A 26,296-nucleotide genomic window follows, 5' to 3' on the forward strand; every position below is an offset into this window, starting at 1 on the left:
GACAATGGAATCGAATTACATTTCACACGAAATTTGCATACATTTGAACTTGCAAAAAGGAAGTATCTCTGCCGGGACATAATAGCGAGACCTTACATTAATAGTTATGGTATTCTGATCTGATTGTTATTTTGTATGCATTAACTATTTGAAAGTGGTTCTCATCGATGAAAACAAAACGGTTTTTCATTCACTGCTTGTATTTATAGACGTGAAACATTCGCTTAATCAAATTACATTCTGCACGAAATATTTTGTATCCATTTGTCCCGAAACTTTGAGGAAATTGAAATCTTTGTGGACAGTACTGCATAAAAGCAGTTCATAGAATTTAATAAAAAGATAAGAACCATATTGATAAATTAGGAAATTTTAAAACTTTATTTTGGCTCATTTTGACGAAATTCAGGATTTTCAAAGACTGCCAGTAAACGGCTGTATCTTGTCTGTCTCTAACGATTTTGCTACGGTTTCGAACGAGCTAATTTTTCAACATGATATCATGGAAGCGGGCAGAAGTCGGTTCGTTCTGAATTTTTCAATACGGTATACAAGTTACAGGTCAATATACAGACCCTCTGTACAGTAAAAAACGTTTTTGGAACAAACCATTGTGAACTTATTTTCTATGTTGATCAGTAAAAATCCTTAGTACGACATGGGGTTGGTTATCAAGTTCGTTAGTACGTTAATACTGCAAGGTGTATAACCTCAGAGAATTCTTATCAAGTGTGTTTTGTTTTATTAGCGGTTTATACTCTAAGGTCTTGGTATGGGAGATCAAAATTAAGGCAACTTCTGTTATTATCTGATTGCTTGGCACAGATTAGTACGATACTGAATTGGTTAGGAAATGTAAATTGAATGAGAGTAGAAAGGGAGGGATAGGTGAGAGTGAAAGGCTAAGGAGATAGAAAGGGAAGGAGAATTAAAATCTATGCTTGGTTATATCACGCAACCTTTGACTTCTGTTGTTTTCTCACAAGAACAAAACTTAAGGTGGGGTTCTACCTGAATTTGAATGGAACTTAAAGAGATTTAAAGAAGGGATTGAAGAAAAGAATGGAAACACCTCCAAACAGTTGACCCCCTCGCAAGAGCACTCCGGGTTGTCAGGAGACTGTTTGGTGTCCGTCCACCAATTTTTAACTTCAAATTCAAATTTTAAAATCACATTAAATCTTCAATATTCCTTATTTGTTTAAATTTTACTAATCCTTTGAGAAAAACTATCGCCTCCCAGACACCCCCCAAAATCGTCCAAAAATTAACAAAATACTGCAAAACAAATATATATGGGATAAGTAAAGCTTTTTTGGATTCCTTGAAACGCGGCTGAAATGGTTTTCAGTGTTTTCCAGCCCTTATACTTTGGGTCAGTACTACTATTCTCACTGCATACATAATTAGCCCGTCACGCGGGAATGGCTTAAGTTCGTTAAATTCCGGTGTGTTGTACCTGCGCGCTAGTAGCATGATGCATTCCCGGGGGGGGCACTCAGAAAAGTTTTATACGGGGAGGCTCCGCCCCAAGCTCTTACCCCTTACCCTTTTGTATACCATTTTGACAGAAATTGTACCCCTTTCGTATACCTTTTACTGAAAAAAGGTACCCCTTTCATATACCTAAAAGACGTGACGTAGCCTTAAAACAGGACGTTTTCTTGTCATTTTTATGTAGCGCTTAATAAATTAAAATAATACAGCCATAACGTGCGTCTGTTCGAAATATTTTAATTACAGGCCTTTTAAAAAACCTAAATGACGGATTTTCATACCCTTTCATATACCTACACTTGTGAAATCGCTACCCTTTTATATACCTGAAGCCTGAAAAAGGTACCCCTTTCGGGCGGCGCCTCCCCGTATAGGCCGTTATATGGAGTACCCCCCCCCCCCCCGGGGATGCATTGCGACCTCAAATATCACAGTTTCAGTCACCTCGTGGCCAGTTCAACTGAGTTCGGTGAAGTGACTGTAAAAGTTTCGCCCCTCCCACCTCCCCTGGTGGCGGTCGATCACTGCTGTATCCTACATTCTACACGCCAATTGCCCTGGCATTCGCGGGTATCCTCCCATAACTTAGCTTCCCGTGTCAGGGCAATTGTATTCAGTGAGAATGTTTTACTGTTCCATTAAAGCGTAAGGGCTGGAAAATACTGAAATGCGTCAGCCACCTAAAGCGTTGGAAAAATTGGTCTTCAGGTAAAAAAACCCGCCTTTATTAAGTATTGCGAAAAGGCTGCACTTTGCTAAGTGTTACAAATTTATATTTTCTAGACGTCTAGTTCAATCGTTTATTTGTATTGTGCGAAATATATTTTTATAAATTGAGACCATTATGTCATTAAGTAATAATGCAATCTTGAAAACATTCCAGATTTTCATTATTAAATAGAAACACGAAAAATTCAAATTTGGGAAAACAAGCCTGTCAAAATGACGTTGCCGTGGTAATTTCAAGTTACTGGCACAATAACTAATCCTACCAAATTATTGCAAGATAAATTTTAGATAAACGCGCAAAGTTTGGCAGCGTTTGGTTGAATCTTGAAAAAGTTATAAGCGTCAAAAGTCAGCGCGGGCCTCAAAAGCCCCCCTCCCCCCCTCCCCCCCCCCCCGGCCTGAATAGGTTTAAGTGACTGTTTTTCCAGTGATTTTTAATGTACTGTACCCTGCCTTTCAAGTCAAAACAGATAGCTAATTATTAAGCGCCCGATTTTAAGCTTCTCAAGCTTATCAATCTTCTTGTTAAATAATCAAAAAACAGGTGCTGCATAACGCGCGAGGCGATCAAACTTTCAAAAAAATCAGTCAAACCGGAAGTGGATTTTGAGCCCAATTAGGGCGAAATCTTTTTTGACATATTTCTACGAAAGGAAGCTGTATTAAGAAAAACTAACAACTTTCCGTTTGGTTTCTCACCAGGACCTATCTATGGGAAAAATATGAGCGAAATCGTTTATTCCATTTGTTCCGCTGTCTGGTTGATAATTCTAGAAAGTCGCACTTAACAAGTCGACTACATTTCAAAGATCGAAGAAAAACGTAATAAGAGTGTGCTCGAATATTGTTCGAATGTTCAAAATGTAAATGGAAGCCGGCAAATGTGTTAAATTTTTTTCCCAAATGTTTCAGCTGACTTTTTACAACTCGCTGGATTCTGTGTTTGTTTGTTTGTTTGTTTTTTTGACGAAAAGTTCTCAAGTTTTGCAAAAATTTGCCTTACTTTGCGCTATAGGTTACGTTATTCTCGTGGTCTATAAAACTTACGATAAGCTGTGGTCTATTTAACAAATAAATTCCATTTTGGCATGCTTCTGTTCAGTTATAGATAAAAAAAAATGTGGTATGAACAAAAAAGTGGCCCTCGAGCCGCTAGGCGAGTGGGTCACTGATGTTCACTGAAGTTTTCCGTAGTCGCGAAGTGCTATCAAACCGATAATAAACAGATTAATAGAAAATTAAAACGTCAAGGAAAAAAATTAACGTTAGAAAACGCGGGGCTAGAGTCCCGGGGTCCCGGGTCTGTGAAAAACGCGGGATCCCGCAGAAAGAATCAGAGTAAAAAAGACAAGTTAAATTTTTGTTTGTTCAAATGCATCGCCAACGAACTCAGATTTTCGTGAAACGTGACCCCGGGACCCTTCGTTTCACAGACACCAGGACCCCGCGTTTTTCACAGACCCTGGGACCGCGCGTTTTCCGAATACTCCGGCACCCCGCGTTTTCCCGGGACCCTAGGACGCCGCGTTTTCCACGCACCCAAGCACCCCGCGTTTTCCCGGGATCCCGACCCCGCGTTTTCCACAGACCCCGGGACTCCACGTTTTCCACACACCCCGGCACCGTTCGTTTTCCCGGGACCCCGTCCCCGCGTTTTCCACAGACCCCGGGACTTCACGTTTTCTACAGACACCGGCACCGTGCGTTAACCCGGGATCCCTGGCCCGCGTTTTCCACTAAAACCCACTGGAATCGCTTTGAAACGCCTCCAAATGGCAAAGAAACACATGGAAGAGGGCAGGTAAGTCCATTTTATTAGATCACTTTCCCCTATTTTAAATTTTTTGTTTACGATCGTTATATTCCCATACAAACTCTTATAATAACGTTATTACGCAATGTCGTACATGTACACTGCCTGTGGTAAGATGGCTGGGCCCACATCCAACTGGCCAACGTCACAGCGTTGCTTAACTATTGAGCAACTGGCAAAAAAAAAAATTAAGGTACCATGCCGATGAACAATCCTGCAACGAATACATGACCAAACCATGTTAAAAATATAAAGAACATATCGGTTCTGAAAAGATTGCATCAGTTTGCAGCTTTAATGGACCTGTAGTCTCCCTCGCAGCCGTTTTTAGTGTCGTCACGCAACGATCCTCGTTGCGTGACGACACTAAAAACGGCTGCGAGGGAGACTAATGGTTGATTTCCACTGAGGCGTATTTTTTTACGTTCATACATTGTCTTTAATTTTTTTCACGCACGTAGAAAATAACGCCTCAGTGGAAATCCACCTTAAGGGACCCGTGGAGAGGATTTGCGTACACCGAAGCCGGGCACCAAAGCGAGGCCATGGTCACGTTGAGTAACGCAATCAAAAGAAACATTTATAAACTGCAGCACAGTCCAACATGGCACTAAAAGAGGAGAAACAGATAGATCTGGCCACTTGCTCGACAGAGCTGGTGACCAGTATTCGACTGTGGTCTGTTAAACGCCGAGAAACTGTTCAAACGTTGCGAGATTTGGCAGACGAACTTTTGGGGCATCACAAAAATGTTCACATCGCTAAGGTGTCGGGCTCGTCTGCTTCCATCGGTGGATTCGTTCTTTTAGCGACTGGTTTTGGTCTCGCTCCTGTCACATTGGGAACTTCTCTGATTCTGTCTGCTGTTGGAGGAGCGATCTGCGCCGGTGGCGGCGCGACTGTTGCCGGTTCTAGCATCGTACAAACGAAAATTTTCAAAACAAAGCTTGCAACTGCACAGGAAATCATTGACACCGATCGCAAAGCTCAGGAACCTGTTCAAGAGCTTTTGGAGGGTCTTTGTCGCGAAGTGTCGAAAGAATCGTTCGGCAGTTTGAAAAACCATCTGGCTTGCAATTTAAGCGTTGCTTTGTTGGTGAAAAACCTTGTTGATGTCAGCAATGGTGTGAATATAACCGGCGTTAGTGTAGCCACCACTATAGCAAGCGAGGGGGCCGATGGATTGCTAAGGACCATTGGCATAGCTGGTAACACGGTCCGAATTGGAATATTCGCTGTAAGCGTTGCACTTCTTCCTCTTGACATTTATACAATGGTGAAGTCATTGACGGAAATTGATTCGGTTCGAAAAGGGAAAAAAGACAATGAGCCAGAGGCTGTGAAGAAGCTGAGAGATCTGGCGGATAATTTGGAGATGGAAATGAATGAAATGCTTCATGCTGTTGACGAATTTCAGCAACAGCAAAAATAAATTGCTCAGTTTGCTGTTTAACGGTTTAATAATGATTATTGGTAAGGACTAAAGGGGAAAATTCAGCCGACATAACAGTACGGCAATACATGTAAGATATTTATAAATTCATAAACTCGCCGTTCAGCCGTTTGACTATGTGATGTTTGGTATCCTAACGAGAAGCAGAGATTTTTGCCAACGAAAATAAAAGAATAAAACTTAAGATATTTGACTAGAATACTAGAGTAGGATAAGAAGCAGTTTTATATTTAAGTATTGAGGTTTTCTATTCTTGGCATTGTCGAGTGATGGTGATTTACATAAATAAATGAATAATTAAATAAATAAAGCTGAAAAACTTCAGTGACGAGTGAAGATTTGCATATTATGCCTGAAGAGTGCCAAAACATTTCGTGTAACCATAGCAACCCACGAACGGGGGAAGAATGGCTTACAAAATGGACAGAATGGAAAGTTCATACAATGCAAAGTGAAGGTTTAACTGAAAAAAAAAAAAACACAAAGGCAGAAAAAATATATAACTTTAGCTTCAATAAGCTCCGGCCACCTGCCAATTCTAATTGTTCGATGACACTTTATACGAGCTACCCGAACTTTTAATGTCATTTTAAAACTTATAGCTTTTTAACTGCCTTAGCAATAATCAAAACACTCCAAACGTAAAAAACGGTTACTTAAATGCACCCAGCCTTTTTACAGCAAGAGAAAAATTAATTAAGCCCCTCTTTTAAATATAAGCCGAACAATTCCAGTTAACGCACAAAATGCCTTTTGATAAAAGCCCCTCAAATTAAACCAAAACTGCCTTCAAGGCCAAAACTTAAGTACAGGTCTTATATCGGAATTTTATATTGTTTCGAGCAACACAAAATAATATTTCCATAGAAGTTTACTACCTGGTTTTATTATGGGCCTGCTTAATAGTGGTTGCCATAGATACCAACCCTCGAACAGTTCTAATGTCGGACGTGAATAATATTTGGTAAAATATAATATTTGGTGTAATAATTGGTATTTAGTTTTCTTCCATCGATTATTTTGATAAATGAGCAATGTATAAAAATTAATAGCTTACAAAAATTAATATACTTGTATACTATATAATAGCTTGTGAGAGTCTTTGTAAACACTTAATGTATTTTCAAAATGGCAATAAATATGTGGAAAAAAAAAAGAATAACGTGTATAAAAAACGAAACTGAATTACGCTACTGTTTGACTGCTAAGAATGAAAAAGTTCGCGTTCTATTAAAACTAAACACATTTGCGCTCGACTATTGCAGGACCAGATTCGTCGTATTCTTTTTTAGTGATCCACATGGGCTTAAAATCGTCCAGCGAGGCCAAGATCGATCCACCGATCCATACAGAATATGTACGCTGTGGAGGAGCAATGATCTTGATCTCCGTCTCCGCTGGAGCCAGAGCAGTGATTTCTTTCTGCATTCTGTCAGCGATTCCTGGGAACATGCTGGAGCCACCAGCCAAGACTATGTTGGCGAACATGTTTGTTCGGATGTCTTCGTCGCACTTCATGATGGAATTGTAAGTGAGCTGATGGATACCAGTGGAACCGGTGGAACCAGACGAACCGGTTTCAGCCATTGAAGGCTGGAACAGTGCTTCAGGACATCTGAAGCGCTCGTTGCCAATGGTGATAAACTGACCGTCAGGAAGCTCATAACTCTTCTCCAAGCTGGAGCTGGAAGCACTTGTACTCATTTCTTGCTCGAAGTCAAGAGCGACATAGCACAGCTTCTCTTTGATGTCTTGCACAGTCCAGCGGATAGGAAAAGAAATGCCACGCTCAGCCAGCATCTTTGTGAGGTGGTCTGTCAAGCCACTGCCAGCCAAGTCAAAACGAAGAATATTGTTAGGGATGGCAAACCCATCGCGGACAGGAACTGCGTGACTAACTCCAGAACCACTTTCTAGGACAATGCCTTCTTTACGACCTGACGCGTACAGTGCCAGCACGGGTGCAAGAGCTAAAAACATTGCTGGTGTATAAAAGTTCTCGAACATGATCTGCCGGAATAAAAGAAAAAAGAACTCTGTATGAAGACATAACAGTTGTCACGCAACCAGGCTGAAAATTATGCGCCTCCAAACATCAATATCTATTTTAAACAAACTTAATATATATCAAAGATCATAACAGATAGGTATTTTATGATCCACGAAAATAAGTCTTAAAACACCAATTTTCTAAAAAAAACCGGCGGACCAAAAACATTATAACCCTCCTGCCTCCGCTCCCAAAATAAAACTTGTCATTTCAGACCAAAACTTCTTGTCCCAGGGAGGCGGTAGGCACGGCTCATACCTGGTCATACCTGTCATACCTGGTCATACCTGTTAATTAATTCATAAACGACGGAGAATTGTATAAGTACAGACTATTTAATTTTACAGCCGGGGTAATCACGGTAAACATGATGGAGCCATTATGATGTCGAGAAATGCAGTGTTTGCTATTATTTTCTTTCCAGAAATATACTTGTGAATTTCAAATCGAAGATATGAAACGATAGATTTACGTCTTATCAGAAAAGTTGTATTCTAGGGTTTACATGCGCTTTAGTGGTAAAAGCACTGCATTTCCTATGATATGTTTTGTGAAGTGTATATGTTTATGCACGCGTGAACGTATTATGTTTCTCACGCGATCAAGCTGTTCGCTTAATACGCCATCTTGCCTAACTGAAAAATAATTCTTTATTGCAGCTAGAATAAAACAACAGAGAAGCCTCACAAGGAAAATTTTAGCAGCAAATGAAAAAAATCTAGAGTGATTTTATAGCATTTGATCGGGCATTTAATGAAATGTGTGACTTGTGGAAACTAACATAAACAACAAATGCCATTCATTGTTTGCACTGTTGAATCCACAGTGTGTTGAACGTATTTTATCATGAATAAACCAAAAACTAAACCAAAAATCGTAGCTTCAGTTTTACCTGTGTCGTCTTTTCCCTGTTGACTTTAGGGTTGAATGGAGCTTCAGTGAGTAAAACTGGATGTTCCTCAGGATTTACACCTAGTTTTCCAAAAGCGTAATGCCAGATCTACGATAGAATATTCAAAGTTGTTGTTTGCATACGGCGATTTAACTCTGGTGAAATTTGAATTCGACTTACCCTTTCCATATCATCCCAGTTGGTTATAATCGAGTTCTTTATGGGATAAGTAAGATCTAGATTACCAGTTAGCTCCACGGCATCCTGTCCGATGAGCGGTTCTTTACGATCCGCTTCTTCTTGACGTTTTGCGTGTTTTTCATGGCCAACGACGGAGGTAAAAACTGTATGAGGAGCCTCTCCCTTGGCAAACCCCGCTTTGATTGTGTCGGATCCGTTGTCCAAGACCAGAGCAATTTTGTTGGCTGACATTGTGATTATTTCCGACTATAACTTCAAAGTAGCTTCAGTGCCAGTCTGCTTTGTCGCTCGTCACGCAATCTGATTACGCAACAAAACAAAGGAGGAAGAGGCGGGGGACAAACTCGCTCCCAGGGCCCACTAGTTTATACTGAATCTGAATCTCTTTTCTCCCCCTTTTTTTTTTTTTTCTGGGTTTTTTTTAATTTCCCCCCCCCCCCTCTCTCGGGCTGAAATCTGTGATCCCCAAAATTAAATGTCACGCATATGTCACGTCTGAAATATATGTCACACAAACGCTACACCTTACTTCATCCTTGCCTTAATTTTTTTTTTGTTTCTCATACGTAAATCCGTACAAATAATCTGCGAAAATAATTTGTACGGTTTACGACGTTTATTTACGCTACGGCTATATGTGCAACCCGGGGGGGGGGGGGTACTCCCAATAATGGCCTATACGGGGAGGCTCCGCCCGAAAGGGGTACCTTTTTCAGGAGTCAGGTATATAAAAGGGTAGGGACTTCATAAGTTTAGGTATACTAAAGGGTATGGAAATCTGTCCTTTGAGTTTTTTGAAAGGGCCTTTAATAAAAATATTTCGAACAGATGCAATTTATAGCTGAATTATTTCAGTTTATTAAGAGCAACTTGAAAATGACAAGAAAACGTCATGTTTTAAGTCTACCATGACCAACCTCGTCCCGGCTCTCTTTTTTGTACCATGACTTTCAGGTATATCAAAGGGGTACCTTTTTTCATTGAAAGGTATACGAAAGGGGTGCAATTTCTGGCAAAATGGTATATAAAAGGGTAAGGGCTTAAGGGGTAGAGCTCGGGGCGGAGTCTCCCCGTACAAAACTTTTTTGGGTACCCCCCACCGGGGGTATGCAAGCCTGTACAAAACTATCATTTTCACAACTCTCCGAATAAAGAAGCTCGCGACAGTCGCACCAAAAAGGAGTTTTAAAGAAGTTTTACAACTACACGTTCGTAGTGCTGCTCACTAGTCTACCCATTAAAATATCGCTTTTGCGCTAGCTTGCGAACCCAGACGCATTTCTGTCGCTTGTCTCCGCCGAAAAATAGCTATTTTTCGGCGGAGACAAGCGAGAGCCGGAAATATGTCTGGGTTCGCAGGCTTCTTTTGCGCCTGCAGATGAGTGCAGATGATCTTTGGAAACTCATAGGGGTCCCATAATCGTGCTCACCCCACCCCCAACCTTTCTCTTCATCCTTGTTTTGTTGCATAATCATTCTTCACGAGAGAAGATGGCGTGACGAGTTTTACAAAGCACTAGCTACAGACTGAAGCTACCAGTACCTTGAAATTATACTCAGAAATAATCATAATGTCAGCCAACAAAACTGCTCTGGTGTTGGACCATGGATCCGACACAACTAAGGCAGGATTTGCTAAGGAAGAGGCTCCTCATATTGTTTTAACCTCCGTTCTTGGCTATGAAAAACATGTGAAACGTCAAGAATGGATGTATCAAGGCGACCCGCTCTTCGGACAAGATGCTCAGGATTTGAGTAGCAATCTAGATATTTCATATCCCATCAAGAACTCGATTATAACTAACTGGGATGATTTGGAGATGGTGAGTAGAATTTAAATTTGATCGCAGTTAATGGCGTGCTGTGTAAACAATATAAAAACTGTGAATATTCTATCGTAGATCTGGAATTACATTTCTGGAAAACTAGATGTAAATCCCGAAGAGCATCCAGTTTTACTCACTGAAGCTCCATTCAACCCGAAAGTCAACAGGGAAAAGACAACACAGGTAAATTTAAAGCTACGGTGTTTAATTCATTTATGATCGGTGCCTGACATTTGCTAGCCTGCGAACCCAGACGCATATACAGACTGCAGACTAACTAAGAGAATATATCGTGTTACCATTATCGAGAGCTAACCGTCAACAGGCTAACTGAAGTGCTTGCTATTCAGGATAACCGGAGTGAATAGTAGGCTAACCGGAGTGAATCTTGTAGGCTAACCGGAGTGTGTAGTAGGCTAACCGGGGTGAAACTCTGCAAGTCTGAAAATTTCAGACAGCGATTTATGATTAGGTTGCGTGATGCAAACGGTGAATGGCGTTCGCTGTTCTGTTGTTTTTAAAGTTTCTCACACATTAATCAAACAGTATAAAATTACTGGTGATTTTCATTCATTTTAAAATTTTCTTTGAAAAGCTTTTCCGTTGTTGTATTCTGACTGAAGTAAAGTGGTATTTTTGGAGCCCAGCGAGATCGCGTGACGAACATGCAGCTGATCGCGTGAGAAAAGTATATACGTGCACGCGTGCACGAACATAAAGCTAATTAATTCAAGAAAGGTTGTCGAAAAAAAACACACAAAAAAAGTGCACTCGACAAGACCGAATGATGGTCTGGGTATTCAACTGAATTTTGCATATTGGCCTAGAGGAAATGTACAAGTTTGTATTTTTGCACGTGAAGAATTTGTTTTTCCTCTCAGAAGGCCTTTTTCGGTAGCTTTACTTTTACTGTCGAATGTGCTTGAGTTTTGAAAATTCTTCTAAAATTCAGAGTGGCTAAAAGTACCTTATTTCCACATGTCTGAAGAGAAAAAAACGTGCAAATTCGTGTTTGTCATGTCATCCCATCTCGTTAGTATTCAGCAGGTGCAGTAGCTCTCTACTTCTAGCTGTACTGCCTTTCGGTCTTGTCGCGTGCACTTCTGTGCTTTTTTCCGACAACCTTTCTCGAATTAGCTGTACACATTTCACAAAAAATGTTATTTGCGGAAAATGTAGTGTTTTTCTATTTTAAAATTTGGCCACTAAAATCTATCGTTTTATATCTTCGATTTGAAATTCACGAGTATTTCAGACAGAAAATTAAAGCATACGCTGCATTTCTCGTCATCACTGATGATGGTCCATGAAAATTAGCCGGGCAAAAAGTAGAATAGCCCCCCCCGGGGGGGTACTCGACATAATTGTGGGTAGGGAGGTGCGGCCCGGCCTCCTAAACCCTGACCCTGTTTAAGACCCGAACCTCTGATTTTCCTACTCTGTTCAAGACAGAATGCCAATTTTTGATACCCCATCTACGACATAAACAAGTACCCCACAGGCTTTGTTGTGATTGTGAATTAAGCTAAGTATCAATGCCGAAATCAACGTAAGTCAGCAATACGAAAGAATTTGCGAAAATTCGGCTTGTATTACCTCTGCGGGCATATAAGCCTATCCTGTTTGACATTGTCATGCAAAGATACCCCGTTGAGGGGTCGCCCCGCGACAGGGAAGCCGACCAACGCACGGGCCGCCGCCCCGAGCCCTAAAAGGAAGACCCGGGAAGCCTGTGAGAAGACCATAATCTACACACGTCAGCCGGCCTGCCGTGATGCTATGGTTTCAAATGAGAATTATTATCTTCGGAGCGGGCAGAATTTTTTTTGGCTTGTACATTTTTTTTTTAGGAAAAGTGTATTTTGCGGATTATAAAACAACTGTCTTTAATGATGTTTATTAATTAATTTTAGTTAAATTAGCTATTAGCTTTAAGATCTTGTCAATGATATGTATATATTTTAATATTTTAAGGTTTTAATATCGTAATGCGCTTTTGATCATTTTTATGATAAAAGCGCCCTACAAATTAATAAATTATTATAAATAAATTAATACATTATTATCATCATCATCATCATCATCATCATCATCTAATCATTATTATTATTATTATTATTTTTTTCTTTTTTCTTTCCGCGTTTTTATCATTATTATTATTATAGTTTGCCTTAAAATAGATAACGAAGTTTGGGGGCGCATCATTTTCAGTTCAGTTGCGTGACAGTTAACTGGCACAAATCATTGCCTAAAGTCTTCATTTCTTTTCCTTTTCTTTTCGGCAGATTATGTTCGAGACTTTCCATACACCAGCAATGTATTTAGCTCTTGCACCCGTGCTGTCACTTTACGCCTCGGGCCGTAAAGAAGGCATTGTCCTAGAAAGTGGTTATGGAGTTAGTCACGCAGTTCCAGTCCGCGATGGGTTTGCCATCCCTAATAATATTCTTCGTCTTGACTTGGCTGGCAGCGGCTTGACAGACCACCTCACGAAGATGCTGGCCGAACGTGGTTACTCCTTTCCTACTGCCATCATGGAACGCAGGATGGCACGGGACATGAAAGAGAAGCTGTGCTATGTTGCTATTGACTTTGAGAAAGAAATGCAGACTGCTGCCTCAAGCTCCGGCTTGGAGAGGAAATATACGCTTCCAGACAATAACGTTATTGCCATTAGCAACGAGCGCTTCAGATGTCCTGAAGCACTGTTCCAGCCTTCAATGGCTGAAACCGGTTCGTCTGGTTCTACCGGTTCCACTGGCATTCATCAGCTCACTTACAATTCCATCATGAAGTGCGACGAAGACATCCAAGCAAACATGTTCGCCAACATCGTCTTGACTGGTGGCTCCACCATGTTCCCAGGAATCGCTGACAGAATGCAGAAAGAAATCACTGCTCTGGCTCCAGCGGAGACGAAGATCAAAGTCATGGCTCCTTATGGGCGTAAATACTCTGTATGGATTGGAGGATCGATTTTAGCCTCGCTGGACGATTTTCAGTCCAAGTGGATCACGGAAAAAGAATACGATGAATTTGGTCCTGCAATAGTCGAACGCACATTAGACTTGCCACAAGTCGACTCTATTGAGAAACGAAGTTGCGAAAAGCGAGCACCGCAATCACCGGAAACCGACATAGAGAAGTCTAAACGCAAATGTGTTTAGTTATATCTATGACTTTTTCATCGGCCACGTTCCATAGAACAGGGGCACCCAACAGACCGTTTCGGTGAATATGTGTTCGGAATACCTATTTTCGGATTAAAGTGTGGTGAAAAACTGGAGATTTCTTTAGCTCAAACTTTCGTAACATGAGGAAAGTAATGCCTGCTGTTTTCGGAGAGAGAAAAATTTCGTTTTGGGTACGAAAAAAGGCCAGCTACGATTTTCGAGAAGGCATCCGCCAGTGGCTCGTAAATTCGGGTAATAATATTTTGTTCCCTAAAAAATGTTCTGAAGTTTGAAAGTTCAGCTAGCGTATCCGAAAGGATACGGTTCTCTTAACGTTTAAAAATAAGGCTTTAAATCGCACAAAAAGGACACCTGTAACGTAAAAACGGTGTTCCGACACGTATTAGTATAGTAAAATTGTCTCGTTGGGTGCCCCTGATAGAAGTCAAACAGAAGTGTGATTAACTTTCGTTAATCTATTCTGCTCGTGTGTGAAAATATTAAGGAAAAATCTCGTTTTAGCAAAACTTAATCCACTGTAAGTAAAACGAACACGCACCAAGACGTATTCGTGGACTGTTGGTTAGCATTAAAGTTTATGTGGTTAGCATTAAAGTTTATGTCTACGGATTCAAAAGATCTTTAAAAGTAAATAAGTTCTGATCAAAGAACAGGACATAAACAGCTTATGATGTGTTTGCTATATCAACTGTTTGAAATCTAGGTAAGACAAAAATTCTAAATTTTTAAATTATTTTGAAGGGGAAATTGGGCCAAATAAGACCTCATGGAGTCTTTAACGGCCACAAATCAGTCGTCAATAGATGGAGCGTGGCGCCATATCGATCTTGACTTTGTACAAAGTGTTGGCTAAAATTTGTTTAAATCCCAGTAAACAGCACGTAGGGTACGAGTTTTCTGTCATTAGAAGAACAACAGAAATGCCAGAGATCGCCAGAGTTTAATAGTATGTAGATGAGGTAGGTTGTGGAAATATTAAATTAATGAAAAATTCCAATACAAAGCTTGTGCTTATTATTCTCCAATAGGCAGTTTTGTTTTTAAAAGGGGCTAAACACTCTAAGCGTGTAGCTACGTGTTGACATCAAGCATTATTAGCAATAAGACGACTAATGGTGATAGAAACTGAAAGCGAGCCATCTTATGGTTTTAGCACAACCCGGACACCGACCTTTTTAGTGAAAGTACGTAGTTTATTTAGAGTTTTGTTTGGTGATCTTAACGCGAGGGCGTGAGAGTGCCAAGGCAGACATAACGGTTGTTTACCATTTACACGAGGGAACCGCTTTGCTTACAGTTTGAGGAAATCATAAACAAAATTCCAGAATGGGAATTTTAAGTGAGATTTGGTAAGCGCCATTTACCAGAATATACTCCACGTATACGGGACGAAACTGGCGAAAATGGACATAAACACATTTTCCGTTCGGATATTCCTGTAGGGACTTTTGGACTAGCTTTCAAGACGCTCCGTTTAGGTTGGAAATTTTCCGTTCACGTACAGGATTCGTACTCTTTTGAGCTTTCGAAATTCCATGACTTTACATGACCTTTTCCATGCCTTTTCAAAGTTTTTCATGACATAAATTTGACCATTTTTCTTAAAAATCTTAAAAAATTTACGTTTTACCCTTTTTCGGCGCAAAAAATAACTTACCTAATTTATTTTGTACAATCAATACCATTTCACCATGACTTTCCATGACCCACACCTAAATTCCATGACTTTCCAGGCCTCGAAAATGAAATGAACCCTGCGTTCAGGTAGACTATAATTGTCTTTTCATTTTCATCCTACCCCAAATTTTCGGAATCTTTCGATAATGGTGAACAAATAAAATATGAGATATCTATAAAAAATCCCGCTTTATCCCGGGGGTCCGATGGGGAGGGGGGGGGGGGGTGGATTTCGATTCCATTGAAAGATGTGAAACTCGTCGCATTTTCAAACACGCGTTGTCAGTTCCAACAAGATATAAGTTCGCGTCAAACAAAATATCTCCCCCGTGAACCAAACCAATTCTTTTGATAGAAAACTCAAGTCAAATCCTTTATGCATATTTAACTTTCACAAGATATGACCTAAAAAGTTTTTCTGAACTTTAAACCCAAAACGAGACTCACACCACCCGTCACTTAACACGAACTTGCCGCAAAATTACAGAAGACTGTAAACGCACGAAAACCCTCGCCTCTCGCAAATCGCCTTACTCGCGCACACAGTGCAGAAACAAGCGATACTTTCGCTCTCACCGCAAGAACACAAAAGCGTTTGGAAATATGTTTTATTTTATGGTAAAACAATCTTAAAAAATTATTTAGCATCTTACAAGATTCGAAGAGAGGAAAGGCATTAAAAAAAACATTTTGGAATATACCTTATTGGTACTTATTTTCGCGGCAACTTAATTTCGCGAATATGGAACGGGCATATTTCGCGGCACTTAATTTTCGCGATTAGGCCAAAAATACGTTTAAACAATTAAAAATACGCCAGAAACGTTAAGAATAAATTTTCACGCGTCTTAAATTTCGCGATATTTTGAAAATCGCGAAAATTAAGTCCCGCGAAAATAAGTAACAATAAGGTATACTTAATTAATTTTTAAGTTGAAAACGTCTATACAAGAAACAAGCAAGAAACTAAATAAATTACGTGCTTTTACTTTATGGAGCATTACCTTGGTTTTTGAAGCGATCCTTGAAGGGGCGTCTATTAGACACGGGGCGTTTATTAGAGAGGGGCGTCTAATTCAAACTTTATACCTCAGGGGGTGCTTTTATAAGATACGAGGCGTTTATTGGATCATTTACGGTAAACCAAGACCAATTTACTTCCAATCGTTTAAAAAAGACTGGACAAAAAATGTTCTTAAAAGCATTTTCGGTGAACGATTGAGGGGCCAGATTCGTCATATTCTTGCTTGGAAATCCACATCTGTTGGAAGGTGGACAGCGAAGCCAAGATCGATCGTCCGATCCATACAGAGTATTTACGCTCAGGAGGAGCAATGATCTTTATCTTCATTGTGGGTGGAGCGAGAGCAGTGATTTCTTTCTGCATTCTGTCAGCGATTCCTGGGAACATGGTGGAGCCACCAGACAACACTGTATTGGCGTACAGGTCCTTACGGATATCCACGTCGCACTTCATGATGGAATTGTGTATGGTCTCGTGGAGGCCAGCAGATTCCATTCCAAGGAAAGAGGGCTGGAACATGGCTTCGGGACATCTGAAGCGCTCGTTGCCAATGGTGATAACCTGACCGTCGGGAAGCTCGTAACTCTTCTCCAAGCTGGAGCTTGAGGCAGCCGTCTGCATTTCTTGCTCGAAGTCAAGGGCCACATAGCACAGCTTCTCTTTGATGTCACGCACAATCTCGCGCTCGGCTGATGTGGTGAAGGAGTTGCCACGCTCTGTCAGAATCTTCATGAGGTAGTCTGTCAAGTCCCTGCCGGCCAAATCGAGACGAAGGATGGCATGGAGAAGAGCGTAACCCTCGTAGATGGGAACTGTGTGACTGACACCATCACCGCTGTCCATAACAATTCCTGTCTTACGACCAGAGGCGTAGATAGACAACACAGCCTGGATAGCAACGTACATTGCTGGGGTATTGAAAGTCTCAAACATATACTGTCAAGAAAAATAAACGACACACAAAATCATAATATAAATTTCAAGTGTTAAAACGATAGGAAGTAAAGGAAACGTTCATTTTTAATGGGGTAGGGGGGGGGGGGTATGGAACAAAGTTCTTATAATAGATAATGACCCTCCCTCTTCATCAGAATTTTTCCTTGCTCCCCTCTCGTAATCCTGAAAATAAAACTACAACTTATCAAGCTAACCTTAGAATAACGATAAAAGTGATTATCAGCTAGTGCATTGCTTTACTCTTTACTGATGGGACGTGATTGTTAGGAGGGGGGGGGGGGGTAAACTGTGTGTGGGATTGAGTTGATGCTGCTCACTACATAACGATGTAATGGGGATCTGGGGGCGCGTTAATTTCCAGAACCTCACAAACGCTGTTTTTGGATGTCATCATACGACACTTAAGGTAATTATTTTGAGTGAACCCCCTTAAAGGTAATTGTTTCAGATTGTACCACTTTGAAGCCATATGTTTTGCATGCCCCCTCTCTAATCCTCCCCCCCCCCCCCCCCATAAAAGAAGAACGGTCCCTAGTGTGGATATAACTTATAAATTTTAGGCCTGGAAATTTAAAAAAAAAAAAAGGAAACAAACAGTCATGAACGGAAGCTTTGGCTAAGTATTTATTTTATTTTTATTTTATTTAATTGAACAGTATTTTGCAGAAAGCCGGTGCCGGCATCATCAACTACAAATTTAATTTTTCATCGTGAGAAAAAAAAAAAGGCCGGTTTAATCAGTTCTTGTTTTACATTACTCGCGCGCGCAATGTATGAATGATAATTTCAAAAACAGAAACTTTCGATCCCTCTCAATTGTTGTATTTTTAAAATCATTCACGCACGTATTAAATGCATAAATGACCTTTTGAGAGCCTAAATCTATTGATCTCTCAGTTATCCACTCAATATCGAATCTGACCAATCAGGAACAAGTCGAGCCAAATAAGGCAACAACTAAATTCAGTTTTCCTTTGCCTTCAGCTGTCACGAAACGCTCATTTTGCGACAACAAAAAATCACGAAATAATAAATAAATTGAAAATGTTTTTCTGTTATTTGAAAACGAATTTTTCTTTTTGTTCGTCATTAAATTATCTATGATGGCGGGATTAGTTCAGGTCTAAATTGAATAATTTTGAGCAAGAGAGGATTATCCTCTCTTGTTTTGAGTTCGTGAGTTTTGGAGTTCGATCGTTTTCACTCCAAGAAACAGAAAAAAAAGCACAAGTTTTTTGTTTCCTTTTTTTGCATCAGACAGACGTGGGTCAATATTCCTTGTACGCGCTCAGGTTCTTTTAAATTTGTCGTCTGTTCTTCACAAGCGAAAAGATTTTTGTGTTCTGCTGTTATTATGCCAAATATTCTGCTGCTATTATGCCAAATGGCATAATGCCAAGTAGAACATATTGCTATCGAAGGTGGGAATGGAATGTCTAGAATAATAGGAAGAGTGTAACAATAGAAAGTGGTAACAATAGAAAGTGTGTAACAATAGATAGGAGATACTTTCTTTTTTATAGACTAAGTAAAAAGGAATTTCTGTCACTTAAATTTGATAACTTAACGATCAACTAGTCTATATGATAAAAATAGACAAAAATGAAAAAATTTCTCGGTTTCTGATATAAAAAAGTGTGTTTAAATAGACAATTCGTAACAATAGAGTGTAACAATGGGGAGCCCAGGCTCCTGCTAAGAGCTCTATATCCCGCTAGATTTGTAAGTGTGTGTGCGACGGTTTTGGGCTCCTTTCAGAGTTGTGGCTCGTGACGCACACAGCGGTTGCTAACGACGACGAATACGAAATCAGCCTTTTTTTCCGTGGAGGAAAAAAATAAACCCTCACCGCCCGTTAGCTAATGTGAAATAAAAAATAATCAAAGATCCCATCCTGTATACGTCCGAGTGAAAGCATAACGAGCTATCGACAAGAAAACATTTTTTTGAATTGTTTTCAGTTAGCACGTTTGCTATTTATACGCGCTTAAACAGACCTTATTGTGGTTTGTGGTTTGTGACGTACGCAGCGGTAGCTGGCATGTTGCTTTGCATGCACAGGGGTTACGACCAAGAGAGGATGAGAGGACGACTTTTAAAGGTCGGGACACACTATGCGACAAGTCGCATTGACAGGTCGCTACGAGTCGCTCCGTGTGTACCTCTTAAAAACAAGTCGCTGCGACAAGGTTTTTTTGTTCGGTGCACAAAAAGCGAATTTGGAAGAGTGGAAATGTGAACTAGTTTTCCAATTCAATATGGCTAAAATACATGGCGCTCTCTCATTGGTTAATTTATAATTTGTCGCAGCAACTTGTCGCAGCGATTTGTCGCAGATGTGTACACACGCTGCGACAACGCTGCTATCGCTCATTTTGTCGCTGCGATGTGTCGCACGAATTTGAATTCGTGCGACACATCGCAGAGACAAAATTTTGACGCAGCGACTGGTTTGTCGCAAGAATGCACCATGTCACACGAGGCGACATGTCGCAGCAACATGTCGCCGCCACGTGTTGCAGCGACGTGTCGCCTAGTGTGTCCCGACCTTTATGGTGATAGTGTAGCGAAAATATGCAAATAAAGGCAAAATTCCAACGTGTCTGTCATGTGAAGCCAGACGATAACCCACTCAGCATTAGCTAGCATTCGAGTCTTTTTTTGGTTTTGAATCAAGCTGCCGTTTCAACAAGAATGAGATGTTGAAAGAATGGGATGTTGTTTTGACTGTATAAACTTTGTATATACATTTTTTTTCTTAGGTGGATCATCACATACAATGGTCGCATGAAGCCGTTGCGTTTTGGCGCCAACATTAATTTTACGCTTAGGTATACATCCTTGTTCGGTTCTCGTTATTTTTATCCGTAGTTCGCCTTTAAACGCATTTTATATGCTTAGTCCGCATTTTATACCCTTGTTCGTATTTGACACCTAGTCCGCAGTTTGTAGCCTGCATTTTTTACCTCAGTCCGTGTTTTACCCAGTCCGTAGTCCGTAGTCCATATTTTATATTGACCGGCAGACTTATGTATTTTTGCCATAGTGAAATGGAAAACTAGTTCATATTCCCACTATCCCAAAAAAAAAAATTCGCTGTGTGTCAAGTGCCTTGTCACAGCGGCTTGAAGCAGTACACACGAGTCGGGATGTGACTAGTCGACAGCTTTCTGCGACTACCTAATACGTGGTTAAATTTTATGTCGTAATATTTATTATTGGACAGTGTAACATGACCAATAAGACGTCCGTGTTTGGACGTCATAAAAGTCCTCAAAGCGTTTTGAGTAGCAGTGAATGCCTTAAATACTCTCGAAGACCTCGAACTGAGCTGACTTCCTTCATTATCTGTCCCTGATAGCTTCCGTGGTGTGTTTTGTTTTCTTGTTCCTTACACGATGGGCAACTACAAAACCAAGCCGCCTCATGTCAGTCAGCGAACGACGGCCGATGGATTGAAAATCAATTGCGTCGTGCTCGCCAAAAAACTCGTTTCTTCCAAGTTTGAAGACAGCAGGCTTGTACAAAGCCAAGCGAAGGAATTACTCAACGAGTACGCGCAAGAAAAAGAAAACAGAAAACAGAACAGATTCGATTCGATTGTCCTAATGAAATGATTGCCGCCTTGGGTTCAACTGAGAACATTTATTCGCTTCAAGGTTGCGGATTTTTTTCTGGGGTCTTTTATGCCGTTCTGACAGCCTACAACAACCACTGGAAACTACGAACCTCGCCAGATGACTGGTGGTTCAGTGTTATTAAACGAGTCGCATGCGCCATCGACAAAAACGTGAAGAAAGAGTCCGTTCGCAAGATGTTTGTTGATCACGAAAGAAAGAAAACCATCGAGGTGATTGTGCCCGACACAAGCATCTACACAGTCGACTTTAGCTGGTTCTTTGATCAAATAGCAACGGGAATACAAAAGAACGTCAAAGTACCTGAGTTTGTGGATGGATTGACGGCGGATTTCAGCACCACAACTGCAGTACAGAAAATCGTTTCGCAGATCACATTGATGTATTCAGTTCAAAAGTATTTTCACTATAAAATGACATTGGCATTTGGAATCCCTGCAGTGGAGATGCTAGGTACTGAGGACGACTGGAGCAAATTAAAATCCAAACTGAAGGTACTGCGAACACTGCTTGAACCCATAGAGAAAGATCTTGGTTTGTCATCGGAGTGGTGGGATCTAGTGGAAAATGTCTTCAGCGAGTTATTGAATACTTACCAGGGGAGACCAGATAGAGAGTGGTGGAGTCATATTATCAGCTACCAGGAAAGTTTTGGGTCACGTGGGCAAAAATCTTACAGGGGCTGGATTACCGAGTTTTTGGAGAGAGAAAAAGAGCCCATGGAAATCCATGAAATGTCGACTGGTCTTGTCACTGTTCCACTTATCATTGAAGACCGCGTGTCTAGGGTGAAGGACACACAGCGGTCAAACGCAGCGCGCGTGCGCAGTTACTGTGCAATTCCCGCTAAACTTCTCCATACAAAGTCTTAAATTTTCCGAAAACTTTCGCTTTAAAGCCAAAAGTTAACGCCGTCCCTGGAAAGTTAAGGTTTATACGCCACTTATGGATTGGAAATTTGATAATTCATCTCCACTGAGTGTCCCAGCTTGAACTGTTCTTTCACCGTACCATTTCTTTGACAATTTCCTACAAAAGTTTGCACACTTTCGAGACAAATTCTCAGAAAAGTTCGAAGCGCCGAAAACCGGAGGTGACGTCATTTTTTGCGTTTGACCGCTGTGGACCGCTGTGTGGGTGAAGGATGATGCCAAGCTTGTCGCAGGAATGCTGGGATTTACCATCCACACTGACGACACTCCTGGCTCAGTCTCTGTACAGCCATTCCAAGGCTGGTCACTTCTGATGTCTCAAGCCTCGCCATTTCTTCAAAGCTCCAAAGACGTGTCTCCAAAGACTTATTCAAACAACGTAATCTGAATTGCCAAAAGAAACAGTTGGACAATTTCTTGCTTTGTTTATGTGGATTAAGCACATACGACAAAATAAAGACTTTACTAGTTGGCAAAATTAACTCAACAAACGTTTTGAATTCTGCCGATACTCAAGAGGCTGCTTTCAATTATGACAAATTGGTTAAAGCCAGATTCTAAAAGGTTAAGTTTATTTTTCGAAATGAAAGCTGCCTTATGTAATGGCCAGTTTTGAAATAGTCTCTAAATATTATGTGTAGCGAACACGATGGCGTGACTTCATTTGTCATCGATATTACCACAAAACTAAAGCTTATACATGAGGAGTATGCTGAAGATACCACTGCCCACATATACTGAGTTTCACTACTTTTAATTTTTTTTTTTTTTTAGTTTTTAGTTTTTGGTAGGTACAACAGCTTTTTAAAGCGGTAGCAGTTATGTCGAAATTTCTGACTCATTGCATGATTATTAGAAACGAATAATCTGCACATGAGTTGCCGTCTATGCTTTAATAATTCGAAATATTGGACGGGCAAAAAAAAACACATTGTAATTGGCTGACTTAAGTTATTGGTTCTCTAAGCTGTCAAAACAAGACATTTCATCACGCAAGGAGTTTCGAGCTATTTCTTCCGCGTATAACAGGAAGTAGTTTTAAAAGTGATAAAGGTCCAAATATTTACTTTCAAAAGCATCACCAATCTCGTTCCCTGGAAACGAGGTTGAAGCATCACGTACCACGGGTAGATAACAAACCATATATTAAGGCCGGCTTTGACTTTGGACAGTACAGTACTTAACTCTAGCGAACAGATCGTCCTACTATATCCAAGGATATCACGTAACTAATTTCTTTTAACAAAACAAAAATAAAGATAAGTGATAAAAGAGAATAGAATTCGCTCTACAAAGCCTCAGAGCATAGGCTATCAATGACCCATTCACGTAAGAAAACATTTAAAGACGCGCTTTAGTAAACACAACATTCATGCACGTTTTTGTTTCGTGTCACATCATCTTCGTGTCACGTCATCCGTTCTTCATCTTTTTGAGTCGTGCAGAAACATAGTTAGTAGAGAAACGCGCATCTTTCTCTCAAATTTTATTCGCTGCTCAAAATAACGCAATACGTGCTGGCAGAAAAGTAAACATATTCACAAAACAAATTTACTTAATGCTAAAAAGGATCAAAGGTTACACTTTAAAAAGCAGCTATTTCAAAGAAGGAAATAGGGTTTCAAAATTTCAAAAGCATAGTAATTTATTCGTTATTCCCTTGTGAGTGACACTTTCCCTAAGGCACGATCGAAAATTAACGACTTGCGTTGAGTGTTTTTCCGGTCACACAATGTGATCCTTAACGCACGTTACCAAGTTAGTAAAAAAAAGATATTTATAAACGTTGTTGACGTACATTTATTTTCGGTTCTATATTTCATGGTACGTGTAAAATACACCTCGGCGTGTTCGCCAACTGAGAACGCCACGAGCCAAAATACGGTCTGTTTAAGCCCGTAAAACGGTAAAACATTCCTTTAGCTCGTTCATGCTGCGAAGCACACAATAAACGAGATAATTATAATCAACCAAATCTTGACGAAAGTAGTAGACCGTGGGCATAAAATAAGGCTTCGACAAAAACCCCTAAAACGACCAATTAACCCAAAAGGGGCAGTTGAGTACATTTTCTTTATTTTTTGAACAGAAGGTAAAATTGGAACTGTTACTTGTCTCCCTTTAGCACGGTTTACATTCAGTTTATTCAAAAACCCAAGAAAACAAGAATGAGCTGGCTTTAAAAGCCCTTTGATTCATCTTTTTGAGTCGAGCAGATACACGAAGTGCCCGGGCGTATCTTTTCTCTCAAATTTTATCTGCTGCTCAACAATAACGCTATACGTGCTGACAGAAATGTAAACATATTCACAAAACAAATTTACTTATGCTTAAAAGGTTCAAAGATAATACACTGAGCGGTAAATGTTTTGGTTGTGAAAACTGATCTAGCGCTACGACGCCTGAGAGCACGAGTCATCAATGACGCAACTCACGTGGAAAAATAAAGCAAAGTGAAATTGCTTTACTTTATTGGACACTTATTAAGAAAAAATGCGGAGGTCGGCACTTCATTCATCGAATTACCATGAGGTTGCTCGAAGAGCCTTTGATTTTTTCTCTATTAGCTTTTGGGTTGAGTGGAGCTTCTGTCAGTAGAACTGGGTGTTCCTCTGGCGCTACACGCAGCTAACAATTTAATAATTACAGCAGAAATTTTACCGTTACCATCTCCATGTCATCCCAGTTGGTGACGATGCCGTGTTCGATGGGATATTTCAAAGTCAGAATATCTCGCTTGCTCTGAGCTTCATCGCCGACGTACGGGGCAGTACCAACAGCCATAAAACATCACCTGATGTCTTGGACGACCAACGATGGAGGGAAACACTGCACGAGGAGCATCGTCTCCGGCAAAACCTGCCTTGCACATACCGGAGCCATTGTCCACAACCAAGGCCATGAAGGCAGCAACGTCTTCATCGGCCATTTTTGTTTGCTTGGTAGAAAATTACACGCGTCTCTACTGACAACTGGACAGGAGTGAGTGCAGTGCCAATATTCAAAGCAAATTGTAAACAAAACTTGGGTATAGAAACTGTTAATGGATCTATGAAGATTCTGGGAATTTATTGCCAACGAGGCAGCCGAGCCAAGAGGCGAGGCTGTCGAGGCGGCAGAATCATAGAGCCGTGTGCGTGTGAGTGTATAGGCAGAGAAAATCTCAAGTTCTGCGTAAGGGACTTTTTTACCATATTTGGGTGTAATAAACCCCATATTTGGGTTGTATTGTTCTTCTCAACTGGTTCCCAGTCTCTCACATGAGCAAATGACCAAAATGGCGTCCACGGCTTGCTGTTAAAAATTTCAATGTGGTCATTCACCCCTTTTACGATAAATACACCTTCATGGAACTCTAAATGGAAAGAGAATACCCTACAGAATATTCGACCGCCGAAAAAATGAACATCAAGGTCTTCAAAGCGATGAAATAATCTTTCGACTTTGGAGTCCTTTGATTTACGAAGACCAGGAGCGATACGAAAATCAAAAGCGGACTGCTGACTTCAAATGGAGTTTTCTTGACTTACGAGAATGCTGAAGTCGGGTAAATGCTACCTTTTAGTGTTGATTGTGTTTATAGTAATTGTTTGACCGATGATTTAATCCCAAATCAAAAGCGACGCTCACTAAAATTACTGCATGTCATACACGCAAGAAAGTCAAAAGTTTTTTGCTTCTAACGGCAAATGTAATGTTTACTTGAAGAAAAATTTTGTCTCCAAATATTCCTTGACCGTTTAAGTTCTGTTTTCTGTTCATATTTTTGCTTGGGAATCGAGTTTTGCGTAACTGGACATGACACTTCGCATGCGAGACTGAAATCTGACCCGTCCATGCTGGATGACTGTCTCTGATTACTGTAAAGCGTCTTAGCAGTTTTGATTTTGGGATTTGAATTATGAGAAGTTCTTGAAATGCAACTATCCCTTTCGTGTTCGGAAACATTTTAACCATCGCGTGTTGTAATTAAAAAACAGTGATTAAACCTAATTTATTGTCCACATTTGTGACATTTTTAAAAAATTAAAAGTCTTGTCAAGAGTTACCAATCCCGTAGCCTGCGTAGCAGACATCTGTGTACGTTTTTAGTGCGTTTAAAAGAGTGCGCGATCGCGAGAATACGCGCACTGGAAACTACGGCGCCTGCTACGCAGGCTATCAATTCTGTGTCATTTATGAACACCAGAGAAATAGCACTTTTTTCGCATATTACCTAAAATACAATTTACTACATTTTGGTCATTTCAAACAAATATAGTTCTATCGAAAACATTCAGTATCTGTTCTTATGAACAAACATGAGTATTTTGCTCGTTGGCACTTACCGATAGGTAAAACTAGTTTTACTTATAATTCTCGCCTAAAACATGAACTTAATTTTGACGCAATACTTAAATCTTTGAAAAAACC

General features: G+C 40.4%; 4 protein-coding genes and 2 pseudogenes across 4 annotated transcripts in view; 4 read left to right on the forward strand and 2 right to left on the reverse strand.

Annotated features, from left to right (window-relative positions):
* Positions 1–26,296, forward strand: part of LOC144632318 (uncharacterized) — a 140,679-nt gene that overhangs the window by 74,071 nt on the left and 40,312 nt on the right. The window lies entirely within an intron of this gene.
* On the forward strand, positions 4,599–6,105 carry LOC144631273 (uncharacterized). The gene has a single exon (XM_078489665.1). The coding sequence runs from the start codon at positions 4,644–4,646 to the stop codon at positions 5,469–5,471; it is 828 nt and encodes a 275-aa protein (XP_078345791.1). The 5' UTR covers positions 4,599–4,643; the 3' UTR covers positions 5,472–6,105.
* LOC144631272 (actin, cytoplasmic-like) lies at positions 5,703–8,929 on the reverse strand. The gene is made up of 3 exons (XM_078489664.1): positions 8,615–8,929; positions 8,435–8,542; positions 5,703–7,502 (listed from the first exon to the last, which is right to left on the reverse strand). The coding sequence occupies exons 1-3, from the start codon at positions 8,864–8,866 to the stop codon at positions 6,729–6,731; spliced, it is 1,134 nt and encodes a 377-aa protein (XP_078345790.1). The 5' UTR covers positions 8,867–8,929; the 3' UTR covers positions 5,703–6,728.
* Positions 10,119–14,658, forward strand: LOC144631956 (actin, cytoplasmic-like). The gene is made up of 3 exons (XM_078490543.1): positions 10,119–10,458; positions 10,537–10,644; positions 12,747–14,658. Exons 1-3 carry the CDS (start codon positions 10,207–10,209, stop codon positions 13,626–13,628), a joined length of 1,242 nt encoding a protein of 413 aa, XP_078346669.1. The 5' UTR covers positions 10,119–10,206; the 3' UTR covers positions 13,629–14,658.
* LOC144632344 (actin, cytoplasmic-like) lies at positions 15,927–24,812 on the reverse strand (annotated as a pseudogene).
* Positions 20,574–22,271, forward strand: LOC144632184 (uncharacterized; annotated as a pseudogene).

Source organism: Oculina patagonica, chromosome 12, assembly GCF_052425735.1.
Source record: "Oculina patagonica isolate OP01 chromosome 12, crgOcupat, whole genome shotgun sequence".
NCBI lineage: Eukaryota > Metazoa > Cnidaria > Anthozoa > Scleractinia > Oculinidae > Oculina > Oculina patagonica.